At 40.8% G+C, this 24,718-nt stretch overlaps 1 protein-coding gene across 2 annotated transcripts in view; it reads right to left on the bottom strand.

The window, feature by feature from the left end:
- SORCS3 (sortilin related VPS10 domain containing receptor 3) overlaps positions 1 to 24,718 on the bottom strand; it is a 1,013,788-nt gene that overhangs the window by 40,026 nt on the left and 949,044 nt on the right. For both annotated transcript variants that reach the window (XM_082267888.1, XM_082267889.1), the window contains 2 exons: positions 18,403 to 18,526; positions 412 to 524 (listed from right to left, as the gene is read on the bottom strand). In XM_082267888.1, the coding sequence (XP_082124014.1) occupies positions 412 to 524; positions 18,403 to 18,526 (237 nt within the window). The remainder of the gene's footprint in view (positions 1 to 411; positions 525 to 18,402; positions 18,527 to 24,718) is intronic.

Here is a 24,718-nt window from a genome sequence, read left to right as displayed (position 1 = left end):
ATTTCTCTCCATGCTGCCCCCGCCGCCCCTCCTACCCAGGTGTACAGGGGAGCTGCACAGGCCCCCTGGAGCATGGGGCCCGGTTGCAAATGCAACCCCTGCAACCCCTGTAGTTACGCCGCTGCAACTTTGATTATCTTCAACTTTTTTCATCACATATGACAATTCTGTATGTAGCCTGTAAAGAAAGATGCATTTCATGGGGCTTGAATTGCATAACATAATATGGACTAATACGACACTATAGAGGCTTGATTCCAGTGAGAGGCACCTCTTGTTTTATAGTTTCCTGTACAGCAAGCCGGCACCATATTTCCTTCTCACCAGAGTAAGCTTCTTTTCATTATCTTCCATGGCCCGCAGCACACAGTGTATCCCAGGCAGACCTCAGCTGCCACCATTAATACGTACCTGTATTAGAGCTCTCTTAATGAGTCTGCTTATGTCTTGTCTCCACTCGGGGATGTCGGGGTTGTGGTAATCCAGGTTCGGGGAAAATGACAGCAGCTGCGACTGGAAATACTCTGAAACACAACCATTAAAAGGCATTAAAAGACGCTTTATGTCAATTCCCTGCGAGACTGTTATGTCTTTCGCTGAAAGGCTTGCGGTGAGGGTAGGGAAACCACGGCTTTCTTTTGAAGACTTAAAGCTGAACAACAGGCGTCAAAAAGCAAAATGTAGGGTTGAAACCAAAAGTCATGCATGCAAATTGTTTTACCTGTAAAAAGTAATTGCAGTTGATTTGTTAAAGGCAAATAGGCTGTTCACTTTACAAATGGGAATTTTCCCTTAGCTTAAGGCTAGGTTCACACTTTTGCAAATTGGATGCGGATTTCGCTGCATCCAATTCGCATGTCAGGAGATTGTGACCGGCTCTCTATGGAGCTGGTTCACATATCTTCGGAGCGGCTCCAGTGCGGGTCTGGAGTCCTGTGTGTCTTCTGGTCCATTTCAGGATTTTTTTTAACCAAAAATATGTAGCAGAATACAAATTGGCCTAAACTGATAAAAAAAATTAGATTTTTTAAATTTTTTTTAGAGGGAACGTTATATAGCAGAATTTAAAAAATATTGTGTTTTTCAAAATTGTCGCTATTATTTTTGTTTACAGTGCAAAATCGAAAAATCGCAGAGGTGATCAAATATCACCAAAAGAAAGCTCTATTTGTGGGGAAAAAAAGGACATCAATTGTATTTTGGTACAGCGTCGCACGACCTCGCAATTGTAAAGCTGGATACACGCTATACAACTTTTGGTGTAATGCCTCGTACACACGCAATGATTGTTGGCCGTGAATTTTCGGCCAACGTCCGATCTGCCGATTTTCAGCTTTTTAGTATGATGCTTCCAACAACCGACTCCGACTTTTCGGTCGAACAAAATCTGGTGTGCATGCTATAAAATTTTTGTTGGCCGTCAACAGAACGGCCGATTTTCCGTCAGTCAGTACAGATTTCGGCAGACAAAATTCAGACGAGCAAGACTGGGCATGCTCAGAGAAGAAAAAACACACAGAAAGTTAACCAGCATATGATATCACTTCTGAAGTTGGTTTTTTTTGGCCGAGAAAATTCGTGTGCAGTCTAGAGCACATTTCAACCAACACAACAACACTGGACAAAAGACGGCCGATCAGTCGGCCAATAATCGTTGCGTGTGTACGAGGCTTTAGATTTACCTTCAACTATGTAGTGCAGGGGCCGGACTGATAGCTTACAAATTAAAAGTGTTTCGATTTGACCTCATATTATATGGTTTTGATAAATCTAAAGGAACAAATCTAAAGGTAATTGTATAGCGTGTATGGCCCATTAGTTAAAGTAACACAGTGCCGAATAGCAAAAAATGGCCTGGTCATTAAAAGAGTAAAACCTTCTGGTGCTGAAGTGGTTAAGTAGCGATATCTAGGACCAAGCCTCTCCAAGCACAACTACTCCCTGCAATCATCTCTTAACCTCTCTGTGTATACAGCTCTATCCCTCTTCCACTAGCTGGAACACAAAGTGCTGGCAGACCTACAGCTACTGATAACCATACCATCTGCACAGATACAGAGCATGCAGGGTGCACTGCTTTAGAACATAACTGCTACTGGGGCATACATACCTCTCCTGTATTAAAGGTAAACAATCTGCAATAAAAATACTTTTTCTATCCTTATCAACCAGAGCCTGCCATTTTTTATGTTAACATACCTATGAGTACAACTTCAGTTTACTTCCTTTTTGAAGTGTTAGCAACTTTTAAAATTATATTACAACTTTAACTATCTAAACTCTATTTTTCACATATTATGTCCACTTTTAACCACTTAAGCCCCAGAAGATTTTACCCCCTTCCTGACCAGGGCCTATTTTGCGATTCGGCACTGCGTGACTTTAACGGACAATTGCGCGGTCGTGCGACGCTGCACCTAAACGAATTTGACGTCCTTTTTTTCCCACAAACAGAGCTTTCTTTTGGTGGTATTTGATCACCTGTGCGATTTTTTTGATCATGCGCTATAAACAAAAAAAGAGCGTCAATTTTTTCAAAAATAGCAATACTTTTCAATTTTTTTTTATATGAAATTCCCCCCAAAAAAATTTAAAAATCCAAATTTTTTAACATTTTAGGCCAATTTGTTTTATGCTACATTTGTTTGGTAAAAAAAATTGCAAAAAGTGTATTTTGATTGGTTTGCGCAAAAGTTATTGTTATAGTTTACTAACTAAGGGAAAGATTTTTGTAATTTTTGTTGTTTTTTTTTTAACGAGTAATGGCGGTGATCTGCGATTTTTTTTTGCGGGACTGCGAAATTGCGGCGGACAGATCGGACCCTTGACTGACATTTTTGGGGTTACCAGTGACATTACTACAGTAATCAGTGCTATACATATGCACTGTTACTGTAAAATTACACTGGTAGTGAAGGGGTTAACTTTATTTGAGAGGGAGGGGCTGTGTGTGTCCCTAGGGGCGTGATTCTAACTGTGATTGGATGTGGCTACTAGTGTAAGAACAGAGATCAATGGTCCTACATAGCAGAACCGTATGATCTCCATTCTTACACAGGGAAGAATGACAGGCGGCTGTGTTTACATTAGCCGCCTGCCTTTCTCTCGCTGTAACGGACAATCGCGAGTGCCTGGCAGACGTCGGGTCCACCGGGCACACGCGCGGGGGGGTCCGTGAGCAAGCGGGAGCGAGCCTCCGGCGGCGCGCGCTCGCTCCCTAGAGCCTCACAGGCTGGCAATGTAGACCTACGTCGCTTTGCCTGTGAGGGGCTGACTGCCAACGTAAATCATCGTTAGGCGGTCGGCAAGTGGTTAACTGATTTATTTATCGAATATCTGATTGATTCTGCCATTACCTCTTCTTCCTGATTGAAAACTGATCAGGCTAAGCACAGACACTTGTCTATGATAGCATGGTCAGTTTGCATGCCATCTAATCTAATTCCGATTCACATGAATGCTGTGCAAGTACAGAGCATGTCTGTATTGTCCATAGTCAGTTTGGAGCCACGCCCTTTGCCCATTCTCATCCCTCCTCTCTTAATTGGCAGTAGTTTCAATTGCCCCATCTCACTTGACCACCAGAAGGTTAACCCCCCCCCCCCTTTCTGACCAGGCCATTTTTTGTGCTACGACACTGCGTTACTTTAACTTACAATTGTGCGGCTGTTTTTTCTACAGATAGAGCTTTTTTTGGTGGTATTTGATCACCTCTGTGTTTTTATTTTTTGTACTAGAAACAAACAACGACCGACAATTTTGAAAACAAAATCTATATTTTTTTCCAATAAAAAATGTTAAACAATCACATTTTTTTATCAGTTTAGGCCAATATGTATTCTTCTACATATTCTTGGTAAAAAAAGAAAAAAGAAATCCCAATAAGCATATAAACATAGACCAGTCACTGACCGACATAGCTTCTAAAGACGCTTAATGGGAAGGGCGAAACATGTCAAGAGCGGCCGGTCAGTGACTAGTATCTGCCACATGAGAACACGCCGAGACAGCTTTTGGATCTACTTCTGCTTTTATTGATCGTTTTTATGCAAGTGCAATTGCATTTTATTCTTTTATAAAAGTCTACAGTTTTATGCTATGAATGTTCTCTCATCCTTTTCTTGGTGATACCTACACTGGTTCACATTTGGAAAGTGAAATGGTGTAGAGGAGGTGGTGATAAGGAGTGATTATACGGTCATATGCCTGATTTGGATACCACTAACAGCCAAACACCAATACATGGAAGGAGAGGAAGAAGGAGCATATAAAACCGAAGCCTGTTTTATACATACAGCTGGTGTGTGGGGGCACATAGGAGGGGAGCACGCCACTTTGGATTCACATTGGAGCGGTGTGCGACCCTCCTTTTCAGAATTGCATTAGATACATTTATATAGTCTTACAGATACAACTGGCCCTTTGAGGGCAACCATAATGCTGATGTGGTCCGTAATGAAATTGAGTTTGACATCCCTGGTCTTATATATATGTCATCAATAGGGATGATCGAACTTTTGAAAAGTTCAGTTCGGCCAGAACACCCGAATTTCCCGAAAGTTCGGTTCAGATTTCAGAACCCCATTGAAATCAATGGGACCCGAACTTCTGGAGTCAAAAAACACCATTTTGAAGCCCTAAAACCCAATAAATGCCCCTAAAAAGTGCCTAGGGTTCTGGGTCATGCCCCAGGGACTATGAATCACACAAAAAAAAGTTCTTAAAATTTGTCATTTTTGATAGAGAGCCAATTATTAAAAAAATTATTGAAAAAAAAATGAGATTTCTTTGGATTTAGTGTCTGGGGGTCTAAAAAGTGTACCTGTGAAGTTTCAGCTCTGTAGCATGTCCAGAACCAGAAAAAAAAAAACAGATTATTTTTCTTAGAATTTCAGTAGCGCAGGGATGGTGTTACCCTCCTTTCACACCTGGGCGTTTTTGTATCAGGCGTTTATTTGTTTTATCGTTTTATTGTTTTTTTTTTTTACTTCTGTATAGGGGTATATATATATATATATGTGTGTGTGTGTGTGTGTGTGTGTGTGTGTATATATATATATATATATATATATACATATACATATATATATATATATATATATATATATATACATATGTATACCCCTAACCCAGAATCTGCATAGTGGGGTCACCCTGGCATAGCAGAGTCAGTTCACCCTAAACTACACTACGGTCACCCTGACACTTAAAACTTTCCCTACAAAAACTAGATCATTGAATCTAACTATAGTGGTATATAGTACCCTAACTACACTGCATATCCCTTTCCTCACACTAATAATTGCAAAATGACACTGGAGCAGCAGGAGTAACAGAAATGCTTCCACTCTATTCCACAGCCTCTCTATTACAGTGCTAGAGGTTTGGTGGGGCTATGTTATATACTGGGAGGCTTATGGGGGGTGTATTCACTCCTGATTGGCCTCTGGACCCCCTAGTCACTCCAATCGGCTTTTACTGATGCTTCTGGGCCAATCACGGGCTTTTAAAGCCCAGTTCCTGTCCCATTGCATTTTGGGCGGTTCTGGTGGCCGAATTCCGAACTTTTACCACAAAATGTTCGTAACTTGGCCGAATTTCGAACACTCAATGTTCGGGTTGAACCGATGGTCGACCCGAACCATTCGATCATCCCTACTCATCAATTGAGGGATTGTTATTATGGCAGCTTTGACACTATATATAATATTTGACTTTGGGCTTTTCTCACTATTTAGCGCAGAATGGGGGTTTGTACGATCCATATACTTTTTAGAACTTTGCCTTCACAAACAACTTTACTCTTGGAATTTATTTGTTTAAATGAAATTGGTGACTTAAATAAGTAATATAATTTGTAATTGCATAAAAAAAGCATAAATATATCAAATTATTAGCAATCGTAAACAGCAAAAAAAAAAAAAAAAAAAAAGCAATAATGTATTAATTTATTAGCAATTATATATAGCATAAAAAATAATAAATGTATTAATTTGTTAGCAATTATATATGCTATAAAAAGCATGATTATATTAATTTTTTAGTGATGGTCACTTTATATAATACCATATTGTAGAATATTATTCAGTTATTAATTGCCACCTCTCATGCCTTTGGTATAAATTTAACTTAGGAGTTCTAATAATGCAATTACTGCACTGATAAGTATCATTTCTTACAATTATTTTCGTATACATTTTTATTCATCATGCACTGAATCGACTATTGTACATATTATTTAAACAATGTGCTATTATATTCTAACATTAGTTCTTGATATCCTTGTAGAGGATATAAAAGTAATTATTATGTAAATTAAGATATAATAATTGTCCTGAGTCTAATTGCTTACATAATCTTTTTTTTTATTCTCGCATAATAGATTTATCTTCACACAACTGTATTTATACATTGAGGTTTTGTTGCAAGATATGTAATTTTATATTATCATACCATATCATATTGTTTTATATACTGTATATTAGATATTACATTATATTGAGTGCTTTGTGCACTGGTCCATATCATTTGGTGGATGGGGGATTATGGTGTGGGGTTATTTTTCAGGGGTAATGCTTGGCCCTTTAGATCCAGTGAAGGGAACTCTTAAGGCATCACCACACCAAGATATTTTGGACAATTTCATGTTCCAGATTTTGTGGGAACAGTTTTGGGATGGCCCCTTCCTGTTCCAATATGACTGCACACCAATGCACAAAGCAAGGTCCATAAAGACATGGATGAGCGAGTTTGGGGTGGAGGAACTTGATAGAGTCCAGACCTTAACCTGATAGAACATCTTTGGGATGATTTAGAGCAGAGACTGTAAGCCAGGCCCTCTTGTCCAACATCAGTGCCTGACCTCACAAATGCACTTTTGGAAACATTCCCATAGACACACTCCTAAACCTTGTGGACAGCCTTCCCAGAAGAGTTGAAGCTGTTATAGCTGCAAAGGGTGGGCCAACTCAATACTGAACCCAACGGACTAAGACTTGGATGCCATTAAGGTTCGTGTGCGTGAAAAGGTAGGTGTCCCAATACTTTTGACAATACAGTGTATTTCTGAACTACAACTTGAAAAATTCTAAGCTGAAAATTGGCATATTTAACCACTTGCCGACTGCCTAACGCCGATCTACGTCGGCAGTCAGCCCCTCACAGGCAAAGTGACGTAGGGCTACGTCACTAGCTTGTGAGGGTCTAGGGAGCGAGCGCGCGCCCCCAGAGGCGCGCTCCCGCGTGGTCACGGACCCCCCCGCGCGTGTGACCGGCGGACCCGATGTCCGCCGGTCACTCGGCGATCGGCGGGGGAGAGGGAGAATGTCAGGCAGCTTGTGTAAACAAGCCACCTGTCATTCTCCTTGCTGTTAAGACACTGATCACTCGGATCTAGTATGTAGATCCGTTGATCAGTGTCCTTACAGCTGAAGCCACAGCCAATCACAGTAGAAAGCACGCCCCTAGGGATACACACAGCCCCCTGCCTCCCAAATAAAGTTAACCCCTTCACTACCAGTGTATTTTTACAGTAACAGTGCATATATATAGCACTGATTACTGTAGAAATGTCACTGGTAACCCCAAAAGTGTCAAAAATGTCAGTCAAGGGTCCGATCTGTCCGCCCCAATGTCGCAGTACCGCAAAAAAAATCGCAGATCGCCGCCATTACACGTTAAAAAAAAAAACAACAAAAATGACAAAAATCTTTCCCTTTGTTAGTAAACGCGATAACTTTTGCGCAAACCAATCAAAATACGCTTTTTGCGATTTTTTTTACCAAACATAGGTAGCAGAAAACAAATTGGCTGAAAAAGTTAAAAAATTTTGATTTTTACATTTTTTTTTGGGGGAATTTCATATAAAAAAATGTGAAAAATATTGCTATTTTTGCAAAATTGACGCTCTTTTTTTGTTTATAGCGCGTGATCAAAAAATCGCACAGGTGATCAAATACCACCAAAAGAAAGCTCTGTTTGTGGGAAAAAAAGGACGCCAAATTTGTTTAGGTACAGCGTCGCACGACCGCGCAATTGTCCGTTAAAGTCACGCAGTGCCGAATCGCAAAATACCCCCTGGTCGGAATGGGGGTAAAATCTTCCGGGGCTTAAGTGGTTAAATGAGGTAATAGGTCTATGGGAAACATACAAAGATTTTTATTCTGTACGATCTGTACTAAAAAGGTGAGGTTCCACTGAAAATGACAAGGTGTATGAATGCACAGTCATTAGTCCCTGCTTCTAATCGGTTGCTTTTGGCCCGCTGCGCGCTTACATCCACTTAACGACATTTTAAATTAACTTTGTCACCAATTGGCTAATGACTTTGCGCAAAGCATTTTTTTGTCTGCTAACGCTCCCTACACAACAGATGGCCATCTCACTGTGACGTCGTGGCTCTAGAGTGAAACAGATGACTTAATCGTATTTTCGTTAAATGTTTTACACTGCAACCTAATATCAGAAGCCGGTAAATCCTGAAACTGAAAATGACAATTTGCAAATGGACCTGCTTTGTGCACTGTTTTTTGTAAGGTATTTTGTTTATCATTATTTAACCACTTAAGCCCCAGCCCTATTTAGGACACTTTTTGTTTACAAGTTAAAATCAGTATTTTTTCCTAGAAAACTACTTAGAACCCCCAAACATTATGTATATTTTTTTAGCAAAGACTCTGAAGAATAAAATGTCGGTCATTGCAAAACTTTTTGTCAAGCGGTATTTGCGCAGCGGTCTTTAAAACGCCATTTTTTTGGAAAAAAATTGAAAAATCACATTTCACTGCATTTAAAAAATACTAAACAGTAAAGTTAGCCCATTTTTTTTATATATTGTGAAAGATGATGTCACGCCGAGTAAATAGATACCCAACATGTAACGATTTAAAATTGCGCCCCCCGTGGGATGGCGACAAACTACGGTCAATAGAGATCTCAATCTGTGACGCTTTAAATTTATTTAACGGTTACCAGTTTAGAGGTAGAGTGTAGCTCTTTTTTTTAAATTATTGCGCACACTCTGGCGATCGCGGCGATACCTCACATGTGGGGTTTGAACAGCGATTTCATTCGCAACTTGACTTGCGTATACGGTTTTTTTTGTGCGCGAGCTAACGGTGACGGGGGCGGCGAATTTTTTTTTTTTTTTTTCCTATTTATTTTTTATTTCTTTTAAAAACTTTATTACAGGTTTTTTTAAAAAAAAAAAAATCTGATCACTTTTATTGCTGTCACAAGCAATGTAAACATCCCTTGTGACACCAATATGTGTGACAGGTACACTTTATGGAGGGTCTAAAAGACCCTAAACCCCTCCACTACACTTCCCTGTATGCAAAACGCCGAAAACGGCATTTTTGCATACAGCCGTTTTTTAAATTTGCCGCCTTTTGCAGCACAGTAACCCGGAAGTGACGTCATGGACGCCGCCTCCGGGTTACGTCATCGGAGCCCCGATCGATGCCATTTCCGGCATTCATCGGGACTCCATCCAGCCGGCGGACGTGCCGGCTGGGTGCTCGGGGCTCCCGGTGGGACGGGAGCCCCGAGCAAAGCCACGGAAGGCGGCGGGAGGGGGGGGACGTCCCCTCCCGCCCCCCCCCCGGGTAACGATCGAGCGGCTCCCGAGCCGCATCGGTCGTTACCGACGGAAAGCCGACCGTCGGCTTCAAACCACGGTACCGGGATGATGCCTCTAACTAGAGGCATCATCCCGGTATAAACCCGCAAAGTGTACCGACGTATCGGTACGTTGATATGCGGTAAGTGGTTAACTTTATTATTATTTATTTCTCTGCTTCTTTTTCTGTCTTAAAACTGCAGCAATGATATTCCAAAACCAGTATCTCAAGTGGTATGCGGGAAGGTGAGTGATCTGAATGGTCTTTTTTAGCACAAAAATAGGTGGTCTTGCTAGCCCCTCAGGACCAAGGTTATGTGGGTGGATCCCGACCATATGGTTGCGATCTTTCCTGAGCCTGGATGATGTCAGCTGACAGCGGGTTTCAGTCTGCTGTCTGTTGTGATCTACAGGAGAAGTACAGCCAAATGAGGACACTTCTATTCTGCACTTTGGAGTGGCGATTCTTGCTTTGAGGAAGAGGGTTCTCTCTCGAAACGCGTCAGCCAGGTCACTGTGGATGCCATCACGCCATCCAGCAGTATAGAAGTGTCCTGGAGGCCATTGGTTCCCATTTCCTACATGCATGTATACATATTACATTTGTGAGTATAATGTATGCTACCTATTTGGATTTTAATAAAATCTTAGTGGTAATGCACAAGGTTGGTGCGCCCTTTTCTTGTTGTTGTTTTTAAAACTGCAGCATGCTGTTAATTTGATCCTACATTTTTTACCAAATTTAGTTTTTTAAATTTCTATTTTGAAAATCAAACAAGAGACAGATAAATTCATGTGAATAGAGCTACACAATTTATATGTGCACCAAACTGGATAAATTGTATAGTGTAAATGGTAGGATAGTTACAGCTCAGTATTCACATTGTTAAAGGAGAAGTAAAGCCAAAGCTTGTTTAGCTGTACTTCTCCTGTGGATCACAGCAGACAGCAAACTGAAACCCGCTGTCAGCTGACATCATCCAGGCTCAGGCAAGATTGCAATCATATGGTCAGGATCCACGCACATGCCAGGACTGACACCAGGCTCAGCTTCTCAGCGAGCCGCTGAGAGCCTGAGCTGACCGCTGCCGCCCCCTCCACAGCCTAATGCTCCAGTGAGTTACAGTCGCCAGCTCTCTGCTCAGGGAGCTTTGAGAACCGAGTGATCGGCAGTGTTTGATCGCTCGGTTCTCAGTGTTAGAGCCGGCGGGGTACAGATGTAGCATCGGACCAATACTGCATCCACCTAGGTAAGTATGATTAAAAAAAATAAATATTCCCATACTTCTCTTTTAAGTAGCGAAACTTCCTATTCAGTAAGATTAGGAAACCTTACCAAAAGGGTTCATGGGAACCAAAAGGCATTTCAATTATTGGGCTCCTGGCATGGAAAGAGGGCTAAAAAAAAAAAAACTCTTAAAAATTAAAAGGGAGAAATATCCTATTGGTTCATAGACACAGGGGAGGAAGCATCCAAAAATTCTCTGGTCTCCACCAGTAATTCTTAACCAGGATTCCATGGAACCCTGGGGTTTCTCCAGAGGTTGCTAGAAGTTCCTTGAGCTGTTGCTAGTTGACCTCACATCTAGTGATACTGGCATAGTTCCAGGGCCAACACCACTTAGCAAGGCCTGCTACATGGCAAAAATGATCTTTTTGGTGGTCTTTCTGACCTTCAGTGTAAGGGGGACATTCTTTCACTGGCCACAAATGTAAGGGACATTCTTCCCCCTGGCCACCATAGTAGGTGACATTTTTCCCACTGGCCACCAATATAAGGGACCTCTCTCCTACTGACCACCAATGTAAGGGTCATTGTTCCCACTGGCTATCAATGTAAGGGATATTCTTCCCACTGACCATAGCGGTAGGGGACATTCTCCCCACTGGCCACCAATTTCGAAGACATTTTTCCCACTGGTCACGCTGGACACCATTGTAGGGGGCATTTCTCCCACTGGCCACCATTGTAGGGGGTATTTCTCCAACTGGCCACCATTGTAGGGGGTATATCTCCCTACTGACCATCCAACTGGTTTTAGCAGAGGTTCCCCGAGACCTGAAATGTTCTTTAAGGGTTCCTCTGGGGTAAACTAGGTTGCAAGAGGCTGGTCTAGGTGCACCATTTAGTACAGACATAACATTCACCTTGTCTGACCCTATAATTGTGAAATGGGGAACATTGCCTGTACCGCAGTAGAAATATAGAATAGGGAATATCTAAAAGGTCTGGTAATTATAAAATAAAAACGTCAGGATTGGGCACCAGAAACAAACGGGTGGGAAGAATAAGGGCAGTACAAGTATAATAGGGAGGAAAAGTAATTATTTTTTATATTGAAATCTAAAGCAAGCAGATGTTCATTTCAATCCAGTATTTATTCTGTTGTCATTGCTTTTTTCTCAGGTTTTCGAAATAAACAAATGTATAATAAGATGGGACTGATTTGTAGTCATGGTACCACATCCCCACTTATAATCTACTAGAAGTGTACCGTTACCATATGGAACTTCAAAGGTACCAGTAATCAATCATACACAAACCGACACAAGATCATTTTTGTCATTTAAAATTCTACAAAATTTTATTTCTGTTCATATAAAAACATAATAAAATGATCATTTTTCACAAGCTTGCAATAATATTGATACAATTGTAATAAAATGCAATTTTGAGAAAAATGGTCATTTTAATGTGTTTTTTTATGTAAACAGAAACAGTTTGTCTAGAAGTTTAAATGACAAAAATTACCTTCTGTCGGTTTATGTATGATTGAATACCGATACCTTTAAAGTCCCATATGGTGATGGTACACTTACAGTAGAAATAAACAAGTGAACACTGAAAACAGAATAAAAAGTCTTAAAAACATTAGAAAAAAAAAAAGATTGCTGCAGGTCCAGAAGGCTGCAGAGAACAGCATCATAGAATGAAGTGATGCTGTTTTCTGCAACATTTTCAAGTGAGCGCAGATCAGTATGATGATTGGCCACCAGGGGGAGTTCCAACCCTGACACCCTGGGTTCACAGGAAGTGGGTTAAATGGCACTGGGCATAAATCAACCTTGAAGAGGGACTGTGCTGGACGACTGGAGCAGTGAATGTGTGGAGGACAGCGCTGGGGAGAAAGTAAGTATTGCAACAAAAGCTTCTTTTTTGATTTTTAAAGATAAATTCCAGTTATGGATATTTTTATAGGGTTATGTTGGTGCAGCTTGTGGTTCAGTTTTGTGGTGCAGAAAATTAGAAATTAGACTTTTTCATTCTCAAACATAATATTACTTTTGTAGGGGGTGGAAACATTTTTCAAAAATGTCCTAGATGTTTTGTTCAGAATTAATTTTGTATATTCTGATTTATTTAGTATAATTGTTATTTTTTAACCCATTTGAATTTCAGAAGACAGCTATATTTGTTCTATTTTTTGCTATTCTATTTGAATCTCATCTTATTTTTTTTAATCTATTCTTTTCTATTTTAATGATTATCCTATTTAACTGTTATACCTTACTGTATTTATTGCAATATGTTTCCAAATTGAATTAATTTTCAAATTCATTTTCGAATTCAAAATTCTTTTTGATTTTTTTTAAAATTCATATTTAATATGTTTTAATTTTTTATTTTGTTTCGTTATAATTTTTTGTAGATTTGTTGAAATTCACTACTATTGTGATTCAGAAATGTGGATACATCTGCATCTCCGAATAATTACAATTTCGTCTGAATTTCAGTTTGTAGCTAAACTAATTGCTACACATCTTTAACATTACAGACAAGTCCAACAAGTCCAGATGAACATGACCCACTACTATTAGATATATTTTTTGACTGAGACCAATGAGTGGCTTGGATGCATAAAACCATACCGCGGTAATTGGCCAGTCAAATTGTTTGAGAGAGGGAGGTCTCCTTGTAGATAGTGACCATGTATCTGCTACTCCTATATTATAGGGACAGGCTAAAAAAGATTAGCAGATTGGTACTATTGGCGTATCTGTCTACCTTCTGCTCTTCGCGTATCTTTCTCCCTTCTGCTCTTCTACAGAATTTCTATGCTTCCATCTTAAAAGTATACACATATACTCATTTGCTTTTTCTTTCATAAGCAGTTTTTTATGTAGTTAAGAGAGCTCTTTTTGACCAACGAGTGGCTTGGATGCAAGACACCATGCCACGGTAATTGGCCAGTCAAATTGCCTAGTAGGTTACAATAGATGGAGATATGGGAATTACTTTTTTGACTGAGACCAATGAGTGGCTTGGATGCATGACACCATACCAGGGCAATTGGCCTGTCAAATTGTTTGAGAAAGGGAGGCCTCCTTGTAGGTAGTGACCATCTATCTGATACTCCTATATTATAGGGACGGGGTAAAAAAGATTAGAAGATTAGCACTACTGGTGTATCTTTCTACCTTCTGCTCTCCTATAGAATATGGTTTCTATCCTATAAGTATACACATACACTCTTTTGCTTTTTCTTTTTTTATGATATGCTTTAAAATCAACAAAGGTAGATTTTTTTTCTCTGTCATTGGCCATTGGTGGGTGGGCATACGCACCCCCGTTTCTATTTTTTTCAGTATAATTACTTATCAGTTTAAGAGAGTTTGTACATTATAGTAGGCAATTTGTTTAGTACTATATTACTATTAGATATATTATGAAAATTAGAACCTTCACAGATTTGGGGGTTTGGGTTCCTGGAGAACTGGGCTGACTTCTCAGTCGGCTACCAGCTCTTTAGTAAGGATGGGCTGCACCTTAATGGGGACGGTACAGCTCTTTTGGGGAGAAAGATGGCCACCAAGTTGGAGGGGCTTTTAAACTAGGAGACGGGGGGGAGGGCTCAGAAGTAGAGTCAGTCAGGAGGGAGCAGAGGACTGAAGGCAGTTGTAGGGTCAGCAGCGACAGTAGGTCCACAACATCAATCGGTAGGTCTGTGTGGGAAAACCTCAGACCAAACAGGAATAAACATAAACACCAATTCGCTCAACTTCCGTAAAACTAAGAGGGGTATATGCTAATGCCAGAAGCCTAGCTAATAAAATGGATGAGTTGGAAATATTAGTACATGAGGAGGACATAGACCTTGTGGGAATAACAGAGACTTGGTTCGACCCCTCACATGACTGGCTGGCCAATATCCAAGGGTATTCGGTGTACCGGAAGGACAGGGTAGGAAAAAGAGGGGGAGGGGTATGTCTCTATGTCAAGAACAATATAAAGGTGATAGAAAGGAGTGACATTACGGAAGGGATGAGTATGGAGTTAGAATCTGTGTGGGTTGAACTCCATAGGGAAGGAGAAAAGGGGAAAGTAATTGTGGGGGTTTGCTATAGGCCACCTAACCAAGGGGAGGAGGTAGAGCTGGAATTCTTAGCACTAATGAGTAAAGTGGCAAAATTGGGATCAGTCATCATATTAGGGGACTTCAATTATCCCAACATTGACTGGGATGAGGGGACTACACACTCACAGAAGGCCCGCCTATTCACAGAAACCTTACTGGATAATTACATGTCACAGTTGGTGGATTCTCCAACTAGAGAAAATGCAGTCCTGGATCTATTGATCACTAATGACCCAGACCTAATCTCGGAGGTAGTAGTCCAGGACAACCTGGGCTCTAGCGATCACAGGATGATCACATTTAGTGTAAATAACAATATAACAAGGCAAGTGGGGAACATAGGAACCCTAAACTTCAGAAGGGCTAACTTTCCAAAATTATACTCCTTGATGGAAAGGGTAAACTGGAACCAAACCCTGGGATCACTGACCACAGAGGAAAAATGGGAATGCTTTAGGAACATATTAGGCAAATGCATCTTGCAGTGCATTCCTATGGGAAATAAATTTAGAAGAGACAAAGCCAAACCTGGCTGGCTAAACCGTAGCGTTAAAAAACTTATTAGGGGGAAAAAATTGGCCTTCAAGAAGTATAAATCAGAGGGCACAGTATCGGCTTTCGAGCAATACAAGGAGGCAAATAAGAAAAGTAAACACGAAATCAAGATGGCTAAAATCAACTTTGAGAGACAAATAGCGGAGGATAGTAAAAAAAACCCAAAGAAATTCTTTAAATATATCAACAGCAAAAAAACTAGGGCAGAGCATATTGCACACATAATTAGCGATGATGGGGGGATGGTTACAGAGGACACTGAAAAAGCAACCGTGCTAAATGCTTTTTTCTCGTCAGTCTTTACACAGGAAAAGGAGGGGTACACTGACCATGACTGTATGGTTAGTAGTAATACACAGGACTTGCCACTATGGCTAACAGAGGGTGAAATCAGGGAAAGGCTGGATAAACTTAACACAAACAAATCACCAGGCCCGGATGGCGTACATCCGAGAGTACTCAAGGAACTCAGTAAGGTTATATCCAGACCACTGTTCCTAATCTTTGCTGACAGTATTAGGACAGGAGATGAAGCAGGGGATTGGAAGAAAGCTAACGTGATTCCGATATTCAAAAAGGGCCAGAGGCATATCCCGGGAAATTATAGGCCTGTCAGTTTGACATCAATAGTATGTAAACTTCTGAAGGGGATGATAAGGGACTATATCGTAGAGTTTGCTAAAGACAACAACATCATCAGCAGTAATCAGCACGGGTTTACAAATGGGCGTTCTTGTCAAACCAATCTCTTAGCATTCTACGAGGAGTTAAGCTGTGAGCTAAATAGGGGGAGACCAGTGGATGTGGTGTACTTGTATTTCGCTAAGGCGTTTGATACAGTTCCCCACAAGCGCTTAATTTATAAAATAAGGTCTGCAGGCATCGACCACAGAGTTTGCTCTTGGATACGGAATTGGCTTAAAGGGCGTGTCCAAAGGGTGGTAATAAACAGCGCATACTCAGACTGGTCTGAGGTTGTAAGTGGGGTGCCCCAGGGCTCAGTCCTGGGACCAACCTTGTTCAATTTATTCATAAACAGCATTGAGGACGGGATCAGTAGTGCGTTATCAGTTTTTGCAGATGACACAAAATTGGCCAGGGCAATAACTGCACAGCATGAAGCAGATATCCTACAGAATGATCTGAGTGGGCAACGACATGGCAAATGAGGTTTAACGTGGAGAAGTGTAAGGTTTTGCACTTGGGGACTAAAAACATAAAAGCACAATACACTTTAGGAGGGGAACCCCTGGGGGAATCAAAAATGGAGAAGGATCTGGGAGTCTTGGTTGATGATAGATTAGGCAACAGCATGCAATGTCAAGCGGCAGCTGCCAAAGCCAGCAGAATATTAGCATGCATAAAGAAAGGGATGTATTCCAGAGATAAGACTATAATCCTTCCACTTTATAAAACTCTGGTCCGACCGCATCTGGAGTATTCTGTCCAGTTCTGGTCGCCAGTCCTCAGGAGGGATGTGTTGGAGCTGGAGAAAGTCCAGAGAAGGGCAACTAAACTAATTAGGAGATTGGAGGAACTTGACTATGAAGAGCGTCTACAATCGCTCGATTTATTCTCCCTGGAGAAGAGACGTCTGAGGGGGGACATGATAGCAATTTATAAATATCTTAATGGGGATCCTAGCTTAGAAAAAAAGCTGTTCATTCGAAGCGATTGCATGAGGACTCGAGGGCATACAATGCGATTAGAGGAGAAGCGTTTTAACCTCAGGCAACGTGGGGGGTTCTTTACTGTTAGGGCTACAAGATTGTGGAATTCTCTACCACAAGAGGTGGTTTCTGCGGGTAGTATAGTGGCTTTCAAAAGACTCTTAGACTTACATCTCAAGGATCAGAACATTCAGGGGTATGTGAGATGATTACAGCCACACACACCTACACAGGTTGAACTGGATGGACTATTGTCTTTATTCAACCTCACCTACTATGTAACTAAGATATATCCTAACCTTTCCCAACTCAATCCAAAACTTGGCTGAAGTGCCATATTAATCCTCTGTTAGGTCTTTTCTATCTTTTTGTTCCTAGTGGAAGTTCTACTCCAACCTCCAGTAATATTGTGAAGGTCAAGACTTTGAGCTAAATTTCCTCATTTGTCTCTGTGAAGTTCATCCTCCATTTATTCCTTTCAAGTATCCAATAGCATGATGATAACACCAGCATTATAATTTCACACTTCTTTGTTGATTTTTTTACAGCAATGTATTGCTAATACATGCCAGGGAGGAAATCCTTAAACATCACATCAGGGTGAAGGCAACCTGATGGCTGGTCGCCTTTAATGCCGTTGAGAGACAATAGCCCTAACATCAAGCCCTAGCAAAGGTCTCCTAATGCATTCTGTTGTGATTTTATTAACATAGACTGCTGAAGCCCTGAAGATGGGGTAGGATTGTTTTCCCCAAAATGCATTAGCTGTATTTGATGCCCTTAACCATTAAATGTTTCAAAAGGTCCATCAGGCGAGATTAACTTTTGTACCATGTGCTCCCCTGTACATATCCAAGAATTTACTGTCTGGTGAGCTCCCCCTTTTATCAGAGAGGCAGCAGCCTAGGACCACAATAGGGTTCACCCATGCCATATCACAGATCTGCTTCTTTAAATGAAATTCATCAGAACCAAATTTTACTTCTATCAGTCCAGTGCTATCATACACCCATCAAACATGCCAGGGAAAGGAGGAATTAGGGTGTTTTCCCAAGCCTGGGTTATAGACACTAAAATGCAGCAGAAGGCCAACACCTGGCCCATACCGGTACCTCTTAAACCTTTAAATATATATATATATATATATATATATATTGGTAGAATGTCCAAATGTTCAGGCAATAGGGAAAACCTCACTTACCGTGCACTGCCACCTCTTTGGTGTCCTGAATCAGGGTGTTTCCAGCAGACATTTGAACAGTTATGGTGTTTGTTCCTTGTACGCTGAAGGTCAAGGAGATGCTGCTGTCCAAAGTGATGAGAGGCTGGAAATACAAATGTAACTTTAATTTTTTTATTTAGTACGTTTTGTGCTTTTTAACAATGAATAAGGCAAACATTTTCCTGTTCTGCCAATCAATTCACCTGGAACCAGGTGTATCACTTCATAGCTTTCAACCTCAACTATGTTCATTTTAAACTGATCAGGGAAATATTATCAATATCATAAAGTTGGTAATTTAATTTAATTCTGATTAAGCAAGAGACCTCGCTCAAATTAGACAAACAATATATAAACAATATCAATTCAATATAGCAAGTGAAATTCCGTGAAAAGGTTTTGCTATATATATATATATATATATATATATAATATAATATAATGTCCAGCGTGACTAAAACCAAATAAAGTGCTTTAGTGCCCGTGCTTTCAGATGAGTATGGTGGGTATCAAAGATCATTCAATGGAATCCATTCAGTGGGTATGTGCTGTCCTCCCCCTCTACCAAATGCACGGCCCTTTTACCAGATAGCCCTTAAAGTATGGCGTTTCTGTATATCCTGCAGTAATCCACAAGATAATTATGCATGGTTCCAGGACCCCAACATAGGCAAATAAAATATGGCGAGGCTTATAGTGTGGTAAGTTTGAACACCATTTATTTAAAAATAAAACAACTCACATAACAGCTTAAGAGAACTGGCTGGAGTCACCGATGTCCGGAACGCCGCCCTGCATTCCAACTGTGCTCCAGTGACCAGAAGTGACGTAGTAGCGTTCACGGGATCCGACACATTTCGTCAGTGTGCGTCTGACATCATCAGGAGTCGCCATACTTTAAGGGCTATCTGGTAAAAGGGCTGTGCATGTAGTAGAGGTGGAGGACAGCACATATCCACTGAATGGATTCCATTGAATGATCTTTGATACCCACCATACTCATCTGAAAGCACGGGCACTAAAGCGCTTTATTTGGTTTTAGTCACGCTGGACACTATATATATATATATATATATATATATATATATATATATATATATATATATATATATATATAACAAAACCTTTTCATGGAATTTCACTTGCTGTATTAAATTTATATATTTATATATTTTTTGCCTAATTTGAGCGCGGTCTCTTGCTTAATCAGAAATCTTCAACATATTGTTGTTCAGATGTGCAGCTCAACACACCTTTATTTATTTAGTTATATATTTTTTTTTTTTATATATATACTTTTATGCAATCACGTTTGTTATTTCATGCAATCATGTTGATATAATTTCCATGTCACCATGTTGATATTAATTCAGTCACATATTTATTTATTCATGTAAACACATTGTATTTAATATATGTAATCACGGTGATAATTTATTTCACAATCATTTGATTAATTCACATCCTGTTTGCAATTGCTCCGATGTAACTTTACACTAATTTTTTCAATTTAATTTAATTATAATGTATACTATTCATCATCATCATTTACGTTTTTATTAGTGGCAATGCTTGGTTCACTAAAGAAGTAAAATTTAAATTAAAGTAGAACTAAAGACAAAACATTATTATTATTTTTTTTTAATTGCATACAGTAAGGTGGAAGTAATGAATCTGGGAAAGTCTATTTTGCCATCTGTGTCCCACTGTGGAATTTCTCTTCACTTCCAGTCCCGTACCCAAATCAGGAAGTGAGAGAAACTCCCTCCAGAGTAAAGGAATCCCTTACCAGAACTAGTGTCCCCATTGGAAGATTTCCCCTCTATTTTTGTATTTTCTTTATCTTTCGGTGATATTGGAAAATTATAGAGAAGGTGAATCTCCCAAACGGGGGCACAGACAGAAATAAAAACCTGACAGAGGTTCGAATCTCTCTCCATTCTATCCAAAATTAAAAATAAAAGTTTTTGCCTTGGTTTACACTTTAAATGCTCAGTGGAAAAAAGTAACACCATCTTAGGAAAATGTTCGCTTTCCATTTAAACATCAATTTTTTATGTTTCTCTTATGTATTTATTTCGAATTTTATACCCACTGGCAGAGTATATAGAACAGGGGCATGGATCAGTACCTCCGCACAGATCAGCCACTGTATGAGGAACTAGGGAAATCTCTGTGTTTTTAGGTAGGGATAAGGCCCAGGTTCCCAGAAAAAGTAGATTGGGTTATCCATTTCTTCAAATTATTGGCCATGTACTGCAATATAGGTTGTTCAGGCAGCCCCAAAATTTCTGCTTCATTATTTTTTTTAATATATATTTTATTTCTTTTGAGATCTCAAGAATACAGAATACATTTAGGATCCTTCAGTTCATAAAGTGGAAGGATATAAAGTAATTTCGGCTTCAGATCCATATTGAAACTTGGGGTGTTGGGAGATTTAACTCAGAATGTAGGATCTATTACTAAAAATGTATTAGGGATTTTCAAACCAACAGTCCAGGCGGTAGCAAGAGTTTTGATATCTTGCTTCCTGCCTTCAACCATTGCAGTCAGGTTTTCTATCTGTTTAACCTCACTAATCTGGTAGAACCAATGAGGTACCAAGTTACTGATCAGTGAACGTTTATACATCCTTTTAGGGAATTTGTTATGGTGTAGCAGGAAGAAGGCAGGATCCATGGACATCTCCAAAATATATGTAAAATAGTCCCTTCACCTTCCTCACAAGCCAGCATATGGAAGGTTTTGGACATAGAGAATCGGTAGAAGTCAGGGGACTCTCTCACAGTGTTATTACCTTGTCTGCTTCATTTTTTCAAGCCTTGATGAATGGGAACCTTTTGGTGACTGAAACAAGTTGGCTACCACTTACCTTCCTATGATCAACTTGTTATCGGAAATAAAATGTTATAATTTGCGGACCCCCTCTTACCTAGGGGACCCCTCGCCATGTTGTAGAGCTGCCAAGGGCTTTCCATTAAATCCCACCACCATATTCTGCTTAACAGGTGAAAGAGTTAAGTACCTTATATCTACTTTTTCTTCTCACTGTGATGTATCTGCATGTCTGACTATGGCAGTGGCAGTAGGAAGTGAAAGATGATTAACCACTTGAAGTATTAACCCCCCCCTTCATGACTAGGCCATTTTTTGCGATTTGGCACTGCGTTTTTTTAACGCACAATTGCGCGGTCATGCAACACTGTACCCAAATAAAATTGATGTCCTTTTTTTCCCACAAATAGAGATTTATTTTGGTGGTATTTGATCACCGGTTCAATTTTTATTTATTGCGCTATAAACAAACAAAAAGGGGTACATTTCTGAATATATATATATATATATACCGTCCTCTGCACCGCCGGCTCTCAACGCTGTCAGTTTGCAATCCTGACCGGGAAGACTACCCTGCAGTAGAGTGATCTGAAAGCGAGAAGGAGGGAGCTTGACTCCCGAAACGCGTTAGCAGTCGTAATTTCCAGGACATGTTCCAACATACATGGGACGGGAATTTGTAACACGATTTCAATTCTTCATGTTTGTGAGTATGCATTCAGCATTTTATTAAAATATTTTAAACAGTACCACGGGTAATGCACTAGGTGTTTGCGCCTCCTTTTCCTTTCTTTTATGGATCTGAAAGCGAGGCTTGAAGCGCTCGTGAAATGCAGAGTGGAAGGGGATGACGTCGATGGCGGTGAGGAGGATGGTCTATGTGGACAGCTTTACCCCGGATGCCTGCATATTCATGCATGCCTGATATTCATCAACCATGTGAGTTGCTAAATATTGAACCTTCATTAAATGTAACCATATTGGGCGCCTCTCTTCTCTTTTATACTCAATTGTGACATGACACTACTTGTATATCAAGGCATCGCTTGTTTATTAAGTCAAGATTTAAAAAAAATGTGCTTGTGTTGCAAAACGCTCTCAAACCAAGTTACTCTCAATCCAAGGTTTTACTGTATAGTCAATACACAACCGTGAATGATTTGCGTGCACCATAATTCGCAACAAGCACATGATTATCAATTCATCATTACCACCTTAATCACTCATATTATATAACCCAAGCCCGGCTGCTCCGGTATAATATATTACAACATGATTAAGACTCTAATCATTATTGTTAGAATTCATTATGATTAAGCAATTGATGAAATCTCTGTTTTTCACAGGATTATTAAGAGATCCGTATATGAAGCTTACTGTTTAAAACGGAAACTTTATTAAATAAAATAAAATAAAATAGCAGCCCAGCTGCCACCAGCAACCGCTCCGCCAATTTACTGCAATCCTCCTCTGCAAAGCGTGGATCATCCGAAGATGTAATAGCACGGCATGGACTCCCCGTCTGCTTATATAGGTGTATTTAGGAGATAATCGCCATTATCAATACATACAAGGGTCGCCATATGCCTTCCTTCACAGTGCATGAGCTGTTTATCCTGCAATACTTGTTGTGTTACCATGGAAGAGACATTGAAGGACTTGGAGTTGAGCTTCCGCTGGAAATACAGATGACTACATAAGCTGTCCAAAGTCCACGGTGAATTGGTTTCTAGACTACGGCTGACAGCCAGTTTACAGGCATTTAGGATACCGCTGCCTCCTGCATGTCTGTTTTTCAATTCCTCGTGGAGTTTTTTCTTTTCTTTTTTTCATGCCAATAGGGATTTTACAACGAACTACCATGCTGCATCCTCAATAGGCAAACTTGGCACATGATTGTGGTGCAGTCATAGGCACAGGGTGTGCCGGATGTGCCTGGGCACACCCTAATCACCTAGTGCACATTAGCATTATCACTCTCTGTGCGGGCGGGGAGATGGGAAAGATCTCACTCTAAGTGTCGGTTCACACTATGGCGATCCGACTTCGGGAGGAACCTGTGAAGTTGCGTGCACCGCGACTTCGGCGCGACTTGCACGGACTTCACATAATGGAAGTCAATGCAAGTCGCTCCGATGTCGCCCCGGAGTAGTACAGGAACTATTTTCTAAGTCGGAGCGACTTGAGTCGCTCCTATTAGAACAGTTCCTGTAGCACAGAATGGACCGCGACTTGTCAGGCAACCAAGTCGCGGTAGTGTGAACCGGGACTAACCAGCTCAGCCATAAGAGAAGTTTTAAAGCACTTCTATTTCATTGTGCTAGCCGGGAGATGAATGCAGCTGGGCCATATACATGTAGACACACACATGCATGTCTGTTTGAGATTTGAGGTGCACACCCTAATTCAATAGGCTGCACACACCTATGGGTGCAGTCCCTTCAGGGGCTGACTGGCAACTTTCGGCCCAGGGGGCAAGAATAAACCAGAGGCCCATGGTGCAGCGACTCAGCCCCCCCTCCCACTCTCCTTCTTCCCGGCCTCCTCCTGACCCCCATTCCATGCTGAAGCTCTGCTCCAGGTACTCTCTACTCACCAGTCGAATCCAGGTTCCCAACTTTGCCAGTGGAGGCTGATTGAGGGGAGCTGGGAAAGCATGGTCAGGGCTGGCCGGGGAAGGAGAGTCTCCAGTGAGGCATGGAACCGGCCTCTGCTCAGACACAGTTTACACCATCCATGCTGGGGGGGGGGGGGGGCCTGTGCTCTGTCCTTGTCTTCATCCCACACTCAGTAGGTCAGTGGCAGGGACTTTTTTACTTCTCTTCAGCATGAATCCTTTAGTCATGTCTGTGGCGAAGCAGTGCAGCCTTTTTATGGGGCATCAGAGCAGCCCGGGGGAAATTGCCCCCCTGCACTCTGGCCCAATCCTCCTCTGAGTCCCTTTTGACTCACCCAATGGGTGAGTTTGACAGGCAGCACTTCCCACATCTGGAGGTGGCAGGTAAACACAGAAAGTTGATCCACATTTGTACTGCCCAACTATAAATTTACATGGCAGCTGAATGGTTAGTTTGAGACAATGGGGTAGATTTTTTTTTACCTCTGGTGCAGTTGTGCACTGTAGCCAATCAGCTTCTAACTTCAGCTTATTCAATTGAAATCTTACAACATTAAGGACCCTACATTCACTATATCTGGTCTCCCACTGTACACAGAACATAGAAATGCAGTCTTGTGACATCTATCAGTGTCTGGTTAAAGTTTGAAGGAGTTTTCATTCTACTCTGACTGTTCTGTGAGGCTGCAGGACCCCTGACCCTCTGTCTGGACAGTGCTGATTGCCCATGTGCTGATTACATGCACCCTCCCAAGAACAAAAAAAAAAAATCCTTTAACAATACACACCAAACTGAGCATGTGCAGAGTGACTCCAAAGGCAGTGTCTTATAAAGCGATG

Source organism: Pelophylax lessonae, assembly GCF_965119305.1.
Source record: "Pelophylax lessonae genome assembly, chromosome: 9".
NCBI classification, from domain to species: domain Eukaryota; kingdom Metazoa; phylum Chordata; class Amphibia; order Anura; family Ranidae; genus Pelophylax; species Pelophylax lessonae.
The sequence above is the reverse complement of the archived record's forward strand: the minus strand, read 5'-3'. Positions and strand labels throughout refer to the sequence as shown.